The sequence below is a fragment of the Caretta caretta genome, chromosome 1 (genome assembly GCF_965140235.1).
Source record: "Caretta caretta isolate rCarCar2 chromosome 1, rCarCar1.hap1, whole genome shotgun sequence".
Taxonomy (NCBI): Eukaryota; Metazoa; Chordata; order Testudines; family Cheloniidae; genus Caretta; species Caretta caretta.
The window spans coordinates 206,516,440-206,533,281 of NC_134206.1; the positions used below are offsets into that span (position 1 = coordinate 206,516,440).

Genomic DNA, 16,842 nt, shown 5'->3' on the forward strand with positions numbered 1-16,842 from the left:
CCGCTTCACTGCATGGGTGCACCGCCACCCCCTAGACTTCTTCTCCATTCCCCATGCTCCTGGATTACCTCCTTCACCTCCGCAAGTCAGGCCTTGCCCACTCCTCCATCCATGTCCACCTGGCAATGCTCAATGCCTTCCTTCCTCCTGTTTTCCATCTTCACCCACCCGACTACCACCTGCTTCTTTCATGGCCTTCCCCTCTGTGCAGAAACCTCTGTGCAGAAACTCTCTCTTGGGCCCTGAACCTTGACCTCTACACCCTCATTAAGCCACCCTTTGAACCCCTTGTGACCTGCTCCCTCACCCATCTCTCCACAAAGGTGACCTTTTTGGTGGCCATCACCTCTGCACAGTGAGTTAGCGAGCTGGCAGCCACGATTGCGGACCCCTCCTTTTCTGTCTTCCACAAGGACAAGGTCTCCTGGCATCTTCACCCCAAACTCCTCCCCGAGATGGCCTCCCCATTCCACCTCAACCAGTGCATTAACCTCCCGATCATCTATCCTAAACCACACGCCTCCCCCAGGGAGTGCACATTATGCTCTCTCAACATCCACCGGGCATTATCTTTTTATCTCCAACGCACCCAAGCCTTCCTGGTCTTGCCCTGGCTCTTCCTCGCCATTGCAGAGAGCTGCCAGGGCCATGCCCTCTCTTGACAATATCTCTCCAAATGGATCTCTCATTGTATTGAGGACTTCTATGTGCTCTTTCATGTCCTGTTCCCTCCCTCAGGAGTCACGGTTCACTCCATATGAACTTTCTTTCCATTTCTACAGCTTGCCTTCAAAGCAAAACGCAAGGTTGCTTGCTGTTATTAGATGGCAGTAGAATCCTATCAGTCAAAACCAGAAGGGTGTGATTTTTCCTGAGACAGGTTTTTTCATAGCTTCTGTAAGCTGAGAGCTGCCTTTGGGGCAGTGGGGGAGGGCGGGTGTCCATGCAGAGAATTCTTCCAATATGGCTGCAAGTGAAAATCCTCTCTCTTTTCTGTGTACAGTGAGGCAGTTCCAGCGGAAACACATCAGTGCTGCTCATCAGATCATCCACAGGAGCACGGACATAGTAGTGGCTCAGAACTCTTCACTGGTGGGACAACAGGCATTGGGTAATGGAGAAACTGTGAGCAAGATACCAGAGAGTCCTTCTCCTGTGGCAGCCAGTTCTGCTCTCAGTGGAACAGCTACTGAACAGAGTGTGGCAGAGGTTATAGAGAGCCCTTATGTTGTCCTAGCCAGCCAAGTATTGTATGATACACTGCATGACGAGACCCAGCAGAGAGGGTTAGTGGTGAGCCATTCTGCTACATCGGACAGGCAATCTCAGGCGGATGTAGCCCCTGCAAAGAGAGAAGATGAGTCAGGTGAGTTTGAGATCTGTTTTCCCTGCCCCAGTCATTGGTGCTTAGTCCCTGGGGGAGGGAAGGAAGGTGCACCCGCTTTGTTCAGGGCACCATCCTGACTGTACACAGGATGGAGAAGCACCTCTCTCTCCATCAGAACGTCCCTCAGGGGTAGCAGCATCTGGATCTCTTGCAGACTCTAAGCATTGCTGCCTGGAAGCAGTCCTGAGCATTATGCCGTAGGAGCCCCTGTCCAAAGCAGTCCGTCACTGTATTTGGTTTAACTCCCAAGAGATTTTTACTGTCTAAACCTTAAAGATGTAGTTGAAGTATTAAACAGTGAAATTCCACTTATGGTTGTCAAGGGGTGGGAAGGTTAGTTCAGGGAACTGGGAGTTTGCACTACTTACATCTCTTCCTTATTCTGCCATTGTCCATAGCATGTGGAGGTTGGGGTTGGCCTCTCAAGCCCACCTGACCCCCTGGGTCTGAGCTGGGGGGCTGTCTGAGCTGCACTGTCTACACTAGCACATGTCTGTCTACCTAGGGTGGGAGGCTCACCCCCAGCTTCCTTGTGTTATTACCCCCTACTCATAGGAGTAGTCCCACTAGCAAGGGCTGGGCTGATCACATGAGCCAGTCAAGCAGCATCTGTCCCTGATGCACTGGGGCTGTGGTAGCAGAAATATGGCTATGGCTGATGTGACACATTAATTCAAAGACCACATTTTCAAGTGCTTATAACTTTCCTGAAATGTTACCATTTGGTCTGACTTTCCTGATGAATGTATTTGGAAAGAGCATAATTTACATTTTGTTGCGTGCTGACTTTGCCTTGATGGCAAGTGTGTGATTGGCTCAAGCTCAGAATGTTTGGAAGGAACATCCTGCAAATGCATGCAGTGCATTTATTTGATTATCGATCTGCAAGGGACTCGCTTAGCTGTTGGACCTCTCCTTTTCAAAATTCCTAATTTTTGTAGAATTTTTAAGTTTTAAGAATCTCAAACTTAAACTCAAATAAATGCACCTCAAATGCATCCAACTTTTTCACGGAAACATGGCATAGCCACACTAGATATCAGAAGTGCTTACACATGTAGAAAGAAAGAAAGCCACACCAAGCTCTAGCTATATGTTTACAAATCCATTTACTGCACCATAATACAATGAGCTTATAACATCACTGTGTACTTCCCCTTTACCTCACTTACCTATATAACCCCCTAACCATTCTGTGTACCAGGTTATATTATTTCCGTGTAGAACTTCAGGTATACTCTGAATGAAGCATTGTCTACACTACCGCTTAAGTTGATGTAAGTTATGTCACTCAGGGGTATGAAAATACCACCCCCCCTGAATGACGTAAGTAACACTGACCGAAAGCAGTGTCTACGCCATACTATGTCGGTGGGAGAAACTCTCCTGCCAACATAGCTTCCACCTCTTTTTGAGGTGAAGTAATTACGCCGACGGGAAAGTGCTGTCCTGTCAACGTAATAGATCTTCACCAGATGTGCTAAATTGGCGCTGCTGTATTGAAGGCAGTGACACCGATTTAGCACTGTAGCGAAGACAAGCTGAGTAACTGCTAATGCAGTGTGTAATTCTATCCTTTTGAAATACAAATAAACAATTGTTTAGAAACTCAACAGTGCATTACTATAGGATTTTTGCATTAAATTTCCTTTGTTTTGTTTTTTTAGGGGGAGAATAAAACAGAAATGAAAGAATGGTGAGTGAATACACTATATGTATTCCTGTGAGCCATGAGTCGGATGGGGGCTTGGGAGAGGAAACAAAAAACAAAGCCATGTGACTACACACTGAAATAATCACTGGGCTGCGGGTGCTATGCCTGTATATGTATGCTGGCCAAAAGGATAGCTGGATTTTATTGCAGAATTAGAGGGGGTTCAGAGTAGGGTGATGAGAATGATTAAAGACAAGGAAAAATTCTCCTATGAAATAAGATGAAAAAGATTAGGATTTACCTTAGAAAGAAGATAAGAAAGAGAGGACATGATACAAATATACATAAAATAATGACTGGTCTAGAGAAGGTAGAGCAGGAGTTTCTGTTCTCCCTGTCTCATAACATGAACAAATAGTCAAAGAAATCTGAAAAGTAGTGAATGCAAATCTAATTATAAAAAAAAAAAGCATTTTCACGCAACACATAATTAGAATGTGGAGCTCACTGACACAGGTTGTCTTTGAAGCCAAGAATTTAGCAAGAGTCAAAGAGGGATTGGACACTTACATGGATAATAAAAACAGTCAGACTTTCAGAAGTTAGTGTTAACAAAAATTTGGAAGAGATATAAAACCTGGTGCTTCAGGGTTTAAATCAATCTTTTAACTATTAGGGATTAAAATGAGGCCTTCATGGAAGGCAGATTATCCCACATCTGCCTGTAGTAGGGTTTCCTTCACCCTCCTCTGAAGCTTCTGGGGCTGATCACTGTCAGACAGGAGCCTGGACTAGATGGATCTTGGATATGATCCAGTCTCACAATTCTTGTTCCTAAAATCATGTGTTGAAATAAACATGCTGCCTGCATTTATTTCAGTGTGTGATATAGTTTTTAATGGACAAAGTGTTCTAGAACTTGTTCTGATCATAAAGGCATCCCCCTGTACTCTCTACTATGTATATGCAGTAGGGGGTAGAATCCAGGAGTGTAAGAACCCTAATCTTTAAACGTCCTATTTTTAGTTTTGTTTTAAGGGACACTATCACGGTGTGCAGCATTTTGCACTGATTTTTACATAACATGTAAGCTAGGTCTATGGCAGGATTTGTGGTGGAAGTGTCATTTTATTGATGGAGATTCCACTGCCAGTGCTTTAGAAATTGCTTCCAATTGTCATGTGTGGTTTCTTTGTCAGACTTGGCTAAATGTGCTTTGAAGAAGAAAAGAGGCTCAGCAACAAGAGACATGAGAACACTCCGTTCCCTCTCCTAGCAGGGAAAGAGAAGTCTTTGGGGGTGATGTTTGTATCTGGAATATGCACAATGGATTCCTCTGGGTCTGCAGTAATAAAGATTGGGAACATTCTCTCTTGTTTGCTGCTGTTTTTACAAACTTGCCATGGTAGTTGACACTGGCTGTACTTTATGGGCAGGTTCTGTATTTTGATAGCTATGATGATCTGTTGACTTGAAGTGAGATTGTGAAATATGGCCCCTGGGCCTGATGCAATAATGGGAGGCTAGGAGTCTCATTCCTAAAAGCCAGGCTTTTAACAGGCCTGAGGCTTTAATGCAAACTATTTAAAACCTTATCTACCTCAGAAAGGGTTTGCCAGTATAGCTATATGGGCAAACGCTCCTCCTGGAAATACAGGCCCATGATTTCTTTTACTGACTTACCTTATACCAGTTTTCTGAACAAAATAAGCTATACCGCAAAAGCACATTTTATGATGGTAGAACAGCATCTGCGCTAGGGCTTTTGCCAGGATAGAAATGTCATAAAACCACTCACCCCTATGTGCCATTACTATACCAGCAGAAGATTCTAGTGTAGGCCTGGTATTAGTGTCATTACAGAAGCTCCTGCCACTTTCTGTGCAATGCCATCCTCAGTACACCTGGCCACACAAATGCTATGGGCATGTTTGCCACCACTGGGCCAAATTAATTCCTTTTTTAACATTGCAGAAGCCCGTGATGAATTTAGCCCTAGAGTTATCCACAAGGGCAGACCTTGGCCTCCAGTCCAAGTTTGCAATCTCCAAAGGCTATTAGCCAGGTCCTATCTGCACTGTTACAATTTCCTTCTCCTAGTAGCCTTGGCTCTGGCCTGCTCTTTAGTCAGTAGATGATTTTGACCCTCCTTTCGCTCAGTTTCCGCAAGCAGCCACACCTTTTTGGAGGGGGCATCAGTATTTTCTTCCTCACACTTGCTGAAGCTGGATTAAGCCACCCAAGAAGAGCTTCCCGTCCCTAGTTTGTTTTCTCTAGGGTCCTGTCTATACTTGGTAAGTGACCATACGTACAGACATGGGAGAGGTGGAGACGAGGAGCCATTTTTTACACATATCAAAATCAGTTCATTTCACTGGCTTAGACACCAGCATTGGGCCTCATTCCAATATAATTCCATCTGACCCCTGGCTTTATTGTGGATTTACTTCAGTACAAGGTCAGTCAGATTCTGGCCCCAGGCACGTCTCTTACTCTCAAAGAGAAGCAGCATTCGCCAGTGACTGAAACGGCACCATCCAAATGAGCACATCAGCCTTTTTCCTGGCAGCGGCAGCGTATGAGGGGGACAGAAGGAGACCAGCACCCGCAGGTGATGGGGAAATGAGACCCAAATAAGGTGACTGCACAGGAAGGCTGAGGGATCACACTGGCCATGAGAGAAACTACCCTAGTCACATGAGCACCACAAACAGGAATGCAGCCCTTTGAAGGGGAGACTGTGGGGATGAGGGTCCTTGAGGCAAGCAGGGAACAGGCCTGCAGGACATTCCTCCCCACAAAAGAGTTCGGTGGGAGGGTAGTAAATTACTGGACCTCCCTCCCTCTTGGAGATTTGGGCAGGGAGTGGGAACAGGAGACTTCTAGGTTCAGCCAAACATGTAAACTTTTCTGCTTCTGTGACATCCAAACCTTTGCTTGAAAAGGGGCTGGGTCAGAGAACGGCATCCAACACCAGCATGCGGCACCTTTGTATGAGGCGCTGAGGTTGGGCAGCCCCTTGCTCAGGAGGAAGTGAAAAATGGCGGGAGGGAGTAAAGGCAACTCAGCTCCATGCTTCATCTCTGCTGTCATTTCCTACTGTGCTCTCTGCAATCCATCTCCGCCCTCCCCCCCGACACCCCTTGCATTTCCTCACTACCAGTTGGTTCACTTCAGCCTGGGCACCCTCCCTTTCCTCCAAATCAATACTTCCCAAGGAAAGAAAACCTTGCTGGCCACCGTGGACAGAGCTCTCCAGATCTGCTGGTTCCTCTAGAACGGCTCCTTAACATCCAGCCCTCACAACTAACTACCAGCTCTGCAACAGTGATTCCAGTTACTCCCCTGCTCATAGAATCATAGAATATCAGGGTTGGAAGGGACTTCAGGAGGTCATCTAGTCCAACCCCATCAGATCACCTACAACTGCTGTATGCTATCACAGCACCACCTGGCAGCTGACCCGAAGCTGTTTGGTACCAGATAAATTGCAAAGCCCAGCAATCACCTGCTGAACCTTTACCAGGATTTAGTTCTTCCACTGACAGTGCATTTTGATATGAATGCTGAGGCTGTTACCCAGAATGGAGCCTCACAGAGGACGCTCTCTGGCAGCTTCAATAACTGAGATGGTTTGCTGTGAGCAGAGACCATAATCCATGCTTCCATGATGGATGTTGAAAGCTCATCATGCTAACTGCACTGAGATAATTGCCGTTGCAATGGAAGGAGCGGACACTATTGCTGTTGGTGACAACATTGGCACTGAGCTGGTGCTGTAAGTACAGACACATCAAGACGCTTGAAGTATTGACCCACAGCTTTGTTCAGCCCTTAAATCGAGAGAGTATTTAACCTTCTGCCCCACTGAATACCCAGCTGGATCAACATCACTTGCCTGTTACCTTTCCGTTTAGAAAACAACAGCTTGTCAATAGCATCACAGAGAGACTTCCCCTTAAGCCACTGCAGGGATTATTCCCCAGACTTTATTTTTCAGTAGTCTTTTAAATGAACCAATAATGATTATCCTTAACAATTAAGGCACCTTACAAACATTGTTGCATCTATGTATCTCAGTTTCCCCAACTGTGAAATATCTATAGGTGCCTGTCTCTGTATTTAATTTATATTTCTATAGTGCCTATAGTCAAAGGCCAGTATACTCCATTATTTCACAGCCACAGTATTCACCCCTTGCTGCAGAAGTATGTTCCGAGAATCTGAGCTTTCATAAAACAGTCTCTGTTTCTACTCCTTTTGTTTAGGAAGAAAACTTTGAAAACAGGCATCAAGTGGAACTGATGCAGTGTCGGCTGCCTGTGTTTGCAGAAAGCCTGAAAAATAGCTCAGAGAGTTGTGAACTGTCCCCTTCATCTCAATGGCTTGTTACCTAGCGATTATGACTTAAATACCAACATTAACCATTTCACTGCTGGTTGTTCTAGCAGAAACAGCCAGCCAATATGCTTTTCCTACAATCTCAAACTGAAAATGGAAATGGCATCAAATGGACTGAATTTAATAAGTAATACACACACGGGATCCTGTAGTCAGTGCATGATTAATTGCTCTTTTAATTCACGGAAAACCTCCGCTTTAAAATTTATCTGAACCTGCTGTAGCATTTCTACAATCCACACAGACTCCAGGGGCCTGCTGGTTGTGGCATACGCCAGGTCTTAATTCTGTTTGCTTACACATCTACGACAGCTGTAGACAGCGTTGTCCGTGGCATCCGATGAAGTGAGCTGTAGCTCACGAAAGCTTATGCTCAAATAAATTGGTTAGTCTCTAAGGTGCCACAAGTACTCCTTTTCTCATTGTCTGTAGAGGACTTCATAGTAGGTTCTTCTCTGTACTTTTCCTAGGAAGTGCTCCTGGATTGGGTTGGTTTTGTTTGTCCATGTTAATGTTTCCTTGTTGTCAGTTAGGGCAAGAAAGTTTTGGCACAGGTGCATCCTGCAACCTTTTCTGAAGATGGTCAGGCTTTGGCTCAGTGAGCTGTCTGGCAGTAGCTCATTCAACAGTCAGGCACCTCTTGATCAAGAACCCTCTAATCTCTTGGCATTTCCAAGCTTCACCCTGGGATTTTTTTAGTCTGCTTTGTCCCAGAGGAGTCCAGATGGATCATGGGACCATGGATGGAGGTGAGAGGCACTGACCTAGTAAGGTTTTTTTGATCCATAGGTGATGTAGAAGATTGACCTAGGCTGTGAGTTGGCACCAGATGTGAACAGGAGCCAGTGGAGAACAGCATGATGTCTTTCCAGTTTGAGCCACTGTGGAGTCAGGCAGCTGGAGCTTCTGAATGGCTGCCACCTTCAGTCCCAATCACTCTAATCCAAGAGAGGGGGTGATGAGAATGTGGAGCCTCAGCTGAAAGGGTGGGGTAAAATGTGATAGCAAGTTAAAGGTGGAAGAAGGCACTGCTGCCTTGCAGACCAGGTTTAGCGATGAACTGAGCAGGACTGAATGGCTTTGTGATGAAGAAGGACAGCTGCCTTTCATAGAAGGCCAGTGTCTCACTGAGCTCTCTAAAGTGCTTCCCTCTCTCTACCAGCATCACTGTTTGCACCAGCTGCTGTTCCCTGAGGAGATTATTGTTGGCAGCCATTGGGACATCTTAGAAAGGGTATCCATTGTGTCTGTAGAGAATGAGATATGCAGCTGGGTGCCATCAGCAAATTGTTGGCAGCAGAACCTGTGGAGTGTCCCTCTCTCTGCAAGAGGCCTCATGTAGTTACAGAAGAAGATGGGGATAGGCTAGATATTTATAGGATTCTGGATCAAGGGCTGCTGGAGAAAAGGAGTAGGTTCTCAGGACTAAACTCTAGTCTTGGTGGAGAACAATTGGAGCCAGTGTAGCGCTGGACTGTCTACTCCAGTCATGTCATATAAGCAGGTCACCTGATCTTTGGGGCAGCATCAAAAGCTCCAGAGAAGGCAAGTAATAGGAGCAATGGCGCTTGACCTCTATCTGTTCTGCTGTTTGCTGTGGTATTTCCTGGTCTAATGTCTCATTGCAAAAGGTCCAAGGTGCTGGTAGATCTCTCTCACTGGAGCTGAGATGTGAACTGAGGATTTCTGCTATCCCTTCTGGGTTATCAGTCTCTGTCCTTACTTTATCCCTCCTCCTTTCCTCTCCAGTAGAAATCTGACTGAGCCAGCCAGGACAAATCTAACCTTGCAACAATTTGCCATGACCAGTTTGGGAAGGTAAATGATGTCAAACCAGTCCTGGTCTCAGTAAGTAACATTGCTTCCCACTAACTGGCCAGAGGAAATGGGAGCAACTCAGCCAAACACTTCCCATAGACAGAGGAGTAAAGCAAGAGTCTAGAAATGGTTAGTGAGGTCATGTATCCTCTGCTAGGCCTGCGATCTCCCAGCAACTGGATTCCAAGGAGCAGACACAAGCTGCATTTCCCTCTACTTTACTATTTTTCCTGTCACCTCCATTTTGTCCATTTGTCTTCCCTTAAAGAAACAGGATCAGTCTTTCACAGCAGCAGCCGGAGAGCTACCACTTTATGGAATATAGATCTTGTCAAACTAACTTGATTTTTTCAAATCAGATTACAAGTTTGGTTGATAAAGTTAATAGGATTGTGGTAATAGACTTCTGTAAGGTGCTTGACTTGGTGCAACATGACATTTTTATTAAGAAACTAGAATGATACAAAATCAACACGACACACATTAAATGGAATAAAATTAGGCTAACTGACAGCTTTTAAAAACGTAATTGTAAATGAGGAGTCATCATTAAGTGGATGCGTTTCTAGAGTTGTACCAGAAGGATCACTTCTTGGCCTTACGCTATTTAACATTTTTATCAGTGATCTGAAAGAAAACATTAAATCACTTATAAAACTTGCAGAAGATAGAAAGATTGCAAGAGTGGTAAATAATGAATAAGACAGGTCACTGATACAGAGCGATCTGGATCACTTGGTAAACTGGGCACAAGCAACCAATACGTGTTTTAATATGGCTAAATGAAAAGATACGTATCTAGGAACAAAGAATGCAGACCATACTTACAGGTTGGGGTATCTCTATCTTGGAAAGAAGTGACTGAAAAAGACATGGGGCTCATGGTGGATTATCAACTGAACATGAGCTCCTAGTGCAACACTATGAACAAAAGGGCTATGATCCTTGGGTGCATAAACGGGAACAATAAGCAGGAATAGAGAGGCTATTTTACCTCTGTATTTGGCTTGGTTAGACCACTGCTGGAATATGGTGTCCAACTCTGGTGTTCACAATTCAAGAAGGATGTTGATAAATTGAAGAGGGTTCAGGGAAGAGCCACGACAATTATTAAAAGATTAGAAATCCCGCCTTATAGTGATAGACTCAAGGAACTCAATCTATTTAGCTTAACAAAGAGAAGGTTAAGGGGTGATTTGATCACAGTTTATAAGTACGTGGGAACAAAAATTTGATAAGGGGATCTACAATCTAGCAAAGAAAGGTATAACACCATCCAATGGCTGGAAGCTGAAGCTAAATAAATTCAGACTAGAAATAAGGTGTAAATAACAGTGAGAATTACTAACAGTTGGAACCGCTCACCAAGGGTTGACATTGATTCTCTATCACTGACAATATTTAAATCAAGACAGAATATTTTTCTAAAAAAATCTGCTCTCCTTCAAAGAAGAGCTAATTCAGTTAAGTCCCAAGGCCTGTGTTAAACAGGAGCTCAGACTAAGTGATCATAGTGGAGCCCTTCTGCCCTTATATGTTAATAAGTGAGTCTGCTTTGATCCCAACAAGGACATTTGATGCCATTTAAGAGCCTTTCAAGCAACCCTTTAAAGCCGCAATACAAACAGAAAGAGGATGGGAAGAAGAGGAATTGTTAAAATCAGTCTAGCTGGGTTTTTAGACAACCCCATTACTGTAGTATCTGAGGAGTGCCTCCCAAACATACAGAGTGAGCATTCAAGGATACATTTCTCCCTTCCCTCCAGTGAGCAGGGACTGGACTTGACTGTAGCTATTTGAAGGTGGGTGATTTCATACCTAGCTACAAGAGATTTACAGTATTGTGGCCTAGAGGTGATTGCCTGGATCACAGGGGCTAAATCCCATTCTGACAGGAGATGTCATGGCCTTGTCAGTGGTGCCTGGAAAAGGGTTTCTCTATATGGGTACACAGAATCAGGAAGGATCCTGGAAGAACACTGAGAATGCAGACTGTCAAACTGACATGCAGGAGGATGTTTAAGAAGTGATGAGTTCTTCCAATTATTTTCTCCTATCTCCACCAGCATCACATTAGTCTTTCCCAGACTTTCCTCTAGCGAGCTGCTCTTCCAGATGCTGTTCCCAGCCAGGCCCTGGGAAAGCTGGAAGCTGGCACTGATTGTGTCTAATATGAAGAGGATACAGAGCTGGGTGTCATCCACTTATTGCTGTCATTTTAATCCAGGCTGTTTCACAATCCTCCCAAAAGACTCACACACCGGTAGCCGTGGAGAGGATGGACCCATACATGAGGGCTTGTGAGGGACACAGCAGATGTCATACAACTGAGTGCAGCCTGAGAAGAATGACTGAGGTCACCTCGGTGCAACCCCACTCTCCCCACCATGTTTCTGAGGCAGATCAGCATTTACGTCTAAACATGGCTCACATCTCTGCACAGATCAGCCAAATCCAGAAGTGGCCACTTACTTTTTCTTTTATGTTTCCTTCTTAACCAAGAAGCCCTTTGCTGTCTGGGCTCTTTGTCATTTTAGATCCCTTCTTTTAAGCCAAAAATCTTTGTTACACAAAACAAAAAAGGAAAGTTATTTACCTTATATCAACTGGAGTTCTTCAAAATGTGTGGTCCTATGATAGTCACTGTGAGTGTGCATGAGCTCCATGCACCCAGGATTGGAAATTCTTCAGTAGCAGTGACCACTAGTCCACTCCTCTGCCCTTCTCCTCCTCATGCTCCCCGCTGAGGGCATAAGAGGCACTGAGGACTGACCATCAGTCTATTGCAAATCAAGAGAGAATCTGAGCAGAGGGGAAGGAAGGCTGGTCATGAATACCCATAGGGCATTCAACTTGAAGAACTCCAGTTACTATAAGGTAGGTAAGAAAAGCTTACTCACCTTCTGTAGTAACTGGTTCTTCAAGATGTGTCCCCTGTGGGTGCTCCACTTCAAGTGAAGGTACACGTCATGCACCTTCCATTGGTAATTTTCATTAGCAGTGTCCATTTGGCCTGTGCACAAGCTTCTTGCACCCCACACTGAGGCTAGGAGCTGACGAAGAGATATTTGAACCATTAACAATTATCTTCAAAAACTCATGAAAGACAGGAGAGATTACAGAGGCCTGGAAGAGGACAAATATAGTGCCAGTCAATAAAAAGGCGAATAAGGGCAATCTGAGGAATTACAGACCAGTCAGCTTAACTTCAGTACCTGGAAAGATAATGGAGTAAATAATCAAGCAATTACTTTGCAAAGATAATAAGATGATAAGTAACATGGATTTGTCAAGAAAAACTACTGTCAAACCAACCTAATATCTTTCTTTGACAGGATAACAAGCCTTGTGGATAGGAGAAAGTGGTAAATATGGTATATCTTGACTGTAATCAGGCTTTTAATACTGTCTTGCACAATCTTCTCATAAACAAACTAGGGAAATACAACCTAGATGGAGCTACTATAAGGTGGGTGCATAACTGGTGGAAAACTATTCCCAGAGAGTGGTTATCGGTGGTTCACAGTAAAGCTGGAAAGACATATCAAGTGGAGTCTCGCAGGGATGGGTCCTGGGTCTCATTCTGTTCAATATCTTCATAAATGGTTTAGATAATGGCATAGAGAGTACACTTCTAAAGTTTGCGGACAAAGCCAAGCTGGGAGGGGTTGCAAGTGCTTTGGAGGGTAGGATTAAAATTCAAAATGATCTGGACAGCTTGGAGTAATGGTCTGATGTAAATAGGATGAAATTAAATAAGGACAAATGCAAAATAATTCACTTAGCCCTGGTCTACACTAGGAGTTTAGGTCAAATTTAGCAGCGTTAAATCGATGTAAACCTGCACCCATCCACACGATGAAGCCCTTTTTTTTCGACTTAAAGGGCTCTTAAAATCGATTTCCTTAATCCACCTCTGACAAGTAGATTAGCCCTTAAATCGGCCTTGCTGGGTCGAATTTGGGGTACTGTGGACGCAATTAGACGGTATTGGCCTCCGGGAGCTATCCCAGAGTGCTCTATTGTGATCGCTCTGGACAGCACTCTCAACTCAGATGCACTGGCCAGGTAGACATGAAAAAAGCCCACAAACTTTTGAATTTAAATTTCCTGTTTGCATGGTAACCTGCAGCTTGCCACGCTGGCCAGAGCTCATCAGCAGAGGTGACCATGCAGAGCTCATCAGCAGAGGTGACCATGATGGAGTCCCAGAATCGCAAAAGAGCTCCAGCATGGACCGAACGGGAGGTACGGGATCTGATCGCTGTATGGGGAGAGGAATCCGTGCTATCAAAACTCCATTCCAGTTTTCGAAATGCCAAAACATTTGTCAAAATCTCCCAGGGCATGAAGGACAGAGGCCATAACAGGGACCCGAAGCAATGCCGCGTGAAACTTGAGGCAAGCCTACCAGAAAACCAGAGAGGCAAACGGCCGCTCCTGGTCAGAGCCCCAAACATGCCGCTTCTGTGATGAGCTGCATGCCGCTTTAGGGAGTTCAGCCACCACTACCCCAGCCGTGTTGTTTGACTCCTTCAATGTAGATGGAGGCAACACAGAAGCAGGTTTTGGGGATGAGGAAGATGATGATGATGAAGTTGTAGATAGCTCACAGCAAGCAAGCGGAGAAACCAGTTTTCCCGACAGCCAGGAACTGTTTCTCACCCTGGACCTGGAGGCAGTCCCCCCCGAACCCACCCAAGGCTGCCTCCCAGACCCGCCAGGTGGAGAAGGGACCTCTGGTGAGTGTACCTTTTAAAATACTATACATGGTTTAAAAGCAAGCATGTTTAATGATTAATTTGCCCTGGCATTTGCGGCTCTCCTGGATGTACTCCCAAAATCTTTGCAAAAGGTTTCTGGGGAGGGCAGCCTTATTCCACCCACCATGGTAGGACACTTTACCACACCAGGCCAGTAGCACGTACTCGGGAATCATTGTAGAACAAAGCATTGCAGTGTATGTTTGCTGGCATTCAAACAACATCCGTTCTTTATCTCTCTGTGTTATCCTAAGGAGAGTGATATCATTCATGGTCACCTGGTTGAAATAGGGTGCTTTTCTTAAGGGGACATTCAGAGGTGCCCGTTCCTGCTGGGCTGTTTGCCTGTGGCTGAACAGAAATGTTCCCTGCTGTTAGCCATGGGGGGGGGGGGGTGAGGGGCTAGCCACGTGGTGGGGGGAGGCAAAATGTGACTTTGAAACGAAAGCACATGTGCTGTGTATGTAATGTTAACAGCAAGGTTTACTGTGAAAGAGTGTAGCCATTGTTCTAGAAAATGTGTCTTTTTAAATACCACTGCCTCTTTTTTTCTCCACCAGCTGCATGTGTTTCAATGATCACAGGATCTTCTCCTTCCCAGAGGCTAGTGAAGATTAGAAGGCGAAAAAAACGCACTCGTGATGAAATGTTCTCTGAGCTCATGCTGTCCTCCCACACTGACATAGCGCAGACGAATATGTGGAGGCAGACAATGTCAGAGTGCAGGAAAGCACAATATGACCAGGAGGAGAGGTGGCGGGCTGAAGAGAGTAAGTGGTGGGCTGAAGCTGAAAGGTGGTGGCAGCATGATGAGAGGAGGCAGGATTCAATACTGAGGCTGCTGGAGGATCAAACCAATATGCTCCAGCATATGGTTGAGCTGCAGGAAAGGCAGCAGGAGCATAGACCCCCGCTACAGCCCCTGGGTAACCAACCACCCTCCTCCCCAAGTTCCATAGCCTCCTCACCCAGACGCCCAAGAACGCGGGGGGGGGGGGGGCCCTCCGGCCACCCGGCCACTCCACCCCAGAGGATTGCCTAAGCAACAGGAGGCTGGCATTCAATAAGTTTTAAACTTTTAAAGTGCTGTGTGGCCTTGTCCTTCCCTCCTCCACCACCCCTCCTGGTGCTTCTCTCCTCCACCACCGCTCCTGGGCTACCTTGGTAGTTATCCCCCTATTTGTGTGATGAATGAATAAAGAATGCATGAATGTGAAGCAACAATGACTTTATTGCCTCTGCAAGCAGTGATTGAAGGGAGGAGGGGAGGGTGGTTAGCTTACAGGGAGGTAGAGTGAACCAAGGGGCGGGGGGTTTCATCAAGGAGAAACAAACAGAACTTTCACACCATAGCCTGTCCAGTCATGAAACTGGTTTTCAAAGCTTCTCTTATGTGCACCGCACCCTCCTGTGCTCTTCTAACTGCCCCGGTGTCTGGCTGTGCGAAACCAGCAGCCAGGCGATTTGCCTCAACCTCCCACCCTGCCATAAACATCTCCCCCTTACTCTCACAGATATTGTGGAGCGCACAGCAAGCAGTAATAACAGTGGGAATATTGGTTTCGCTGAGGTCTAACTGAGTTAGTAAACTGCACCAGCGTGCTTTTAAACGTCCAAATGCACATTCTACCACCATTCTGCACTTGCTCACACTGTAGTTGAACAGCTCCTGACTACTGTCCAGGCTGCCTGTGTATGGCTTCATGAGCCATGGCATTAAGGGGTAGGCTGGGTCCCCAAGGATAACTATAGGCATTTCAACATCCCCAACGGTTATTTTCTGGTCTGGGAATAAAGTCCCTTCTTTCAGCTTTTGAAACAGACCAGAGTTCCTGAAGATGCGAGCGTCACGTACCTTTCCCGGCCATCCCACGTTGATGTTGGTGAAATGTCCCTTGTGATCCACCGGTGCTTGCAGCACTATTGAAAAGTACCCCTTGTGGTTTATGTACTCGCCGGCTTGGTGCTCCGGTTCCAAGATAGAGATATGGGTTCCGTCTATGGCCCCACCACAGTTAGGGAATCCCATTGCAGCAAAGCCATCCACTATGACCTGCATATTTCCCAGGGTCACTACCCTTGATATCAGCGTTGGCTTTGATCTTTGATTGCGTTGGCTACTTGCATCACAGCAGCCCCCACAGTAGATTTGCCTACTCCCAATTGATTCCTGACTGACCGGTAGCTGTCTGGCGTTGCAAGTTTCCACAGGGCTATTGCCACTCGCTTCTCAACTGTGAGGGCTGCTCTCATCTTGGTATTCTTGCACTTCAGGGCAGTGGAAAGCAAGTCACAAAGTTCCATGAAAGTGCCCTTACACATGCGAAAATTTCGCAACCACTGGGAATCGTCCCAGACCTGCAACACTATGTGGTCCCACCAGTCTGTGCTTGTTTCCTGAGTCCAGAATTGGCGTTTCACCACATGAACCTGCCCCATTAGCACCATGATACCCACATTGCCAGGGCCCATGCTTTGAGAGAAGTCTGTGTCCATGTCCTCATCACTCACGTCACCGCACTGACGTCACCTACTCACCCAGTATCGCTTTGCCAGGTTCTGGTGCTGCATATACTGCTGGATAATGTGCATGGTGTTTAATGTGCTCCTAATTGCCAAAGTGATCTGAGCGGGCTCCATGCTTGCCGTGATATGGCATCTGCACAGAAAAAAGGCGCGGAACGATTGTCTGCCGTTGCCCTGACGGAGGGAGGGGCAACTGACGACATGGCTTACAGGGAATTAAAATCAACAAAGGGGGTGGCTTTGCGAGAAACTGAATGGCCCCCTCAAGGATAGAACTCAAAACTGGGTTTAGC

At 45.8% G+C, this 16,842-nt stretch overlaps 1 protein-coding gene across 5 annotated transcripts in view; it reads left to right on the forward strand.

Annotated features, from left to right (window-relative positions):
• Positions 1-15,228, forward strand: part of CFAP91 (cilia and flagella associated protein 91) — a 67,626-nt gene extending 52,398 nt beyond the window's left edge. For 2 of the 5 annotated variants that reach the window (XM_048818832.2, XM_048818838.2), the window contains 3 exons: positions 1,004-1,111; positions 3,055-3,083; positions 4,241-4,410. In XM_048818832.2, the coding sequence (XP_048674789.2) occupies positions 1,004-1,111; positions 3,055-3,065 (119 nt within the window). In that variant the 3' untranslated portion in view covers positions 3,066-3,083; positions 4,241-4,410. Of the gene's footprint in view, positions 1-1,003; positions 1,367-3,054; positions 3,084-4,240; positions 4,411-13,392; positions 14,003-14,583 lie in introns of those variants that run through there. The other 3 variants (XR_007352554.2, XR_007352550.2, XM_048818819.2) reach the window with 3 other exon arrangements.
• Positions 15,229-16,842: the final 1,614 nt, after the last annotated feature.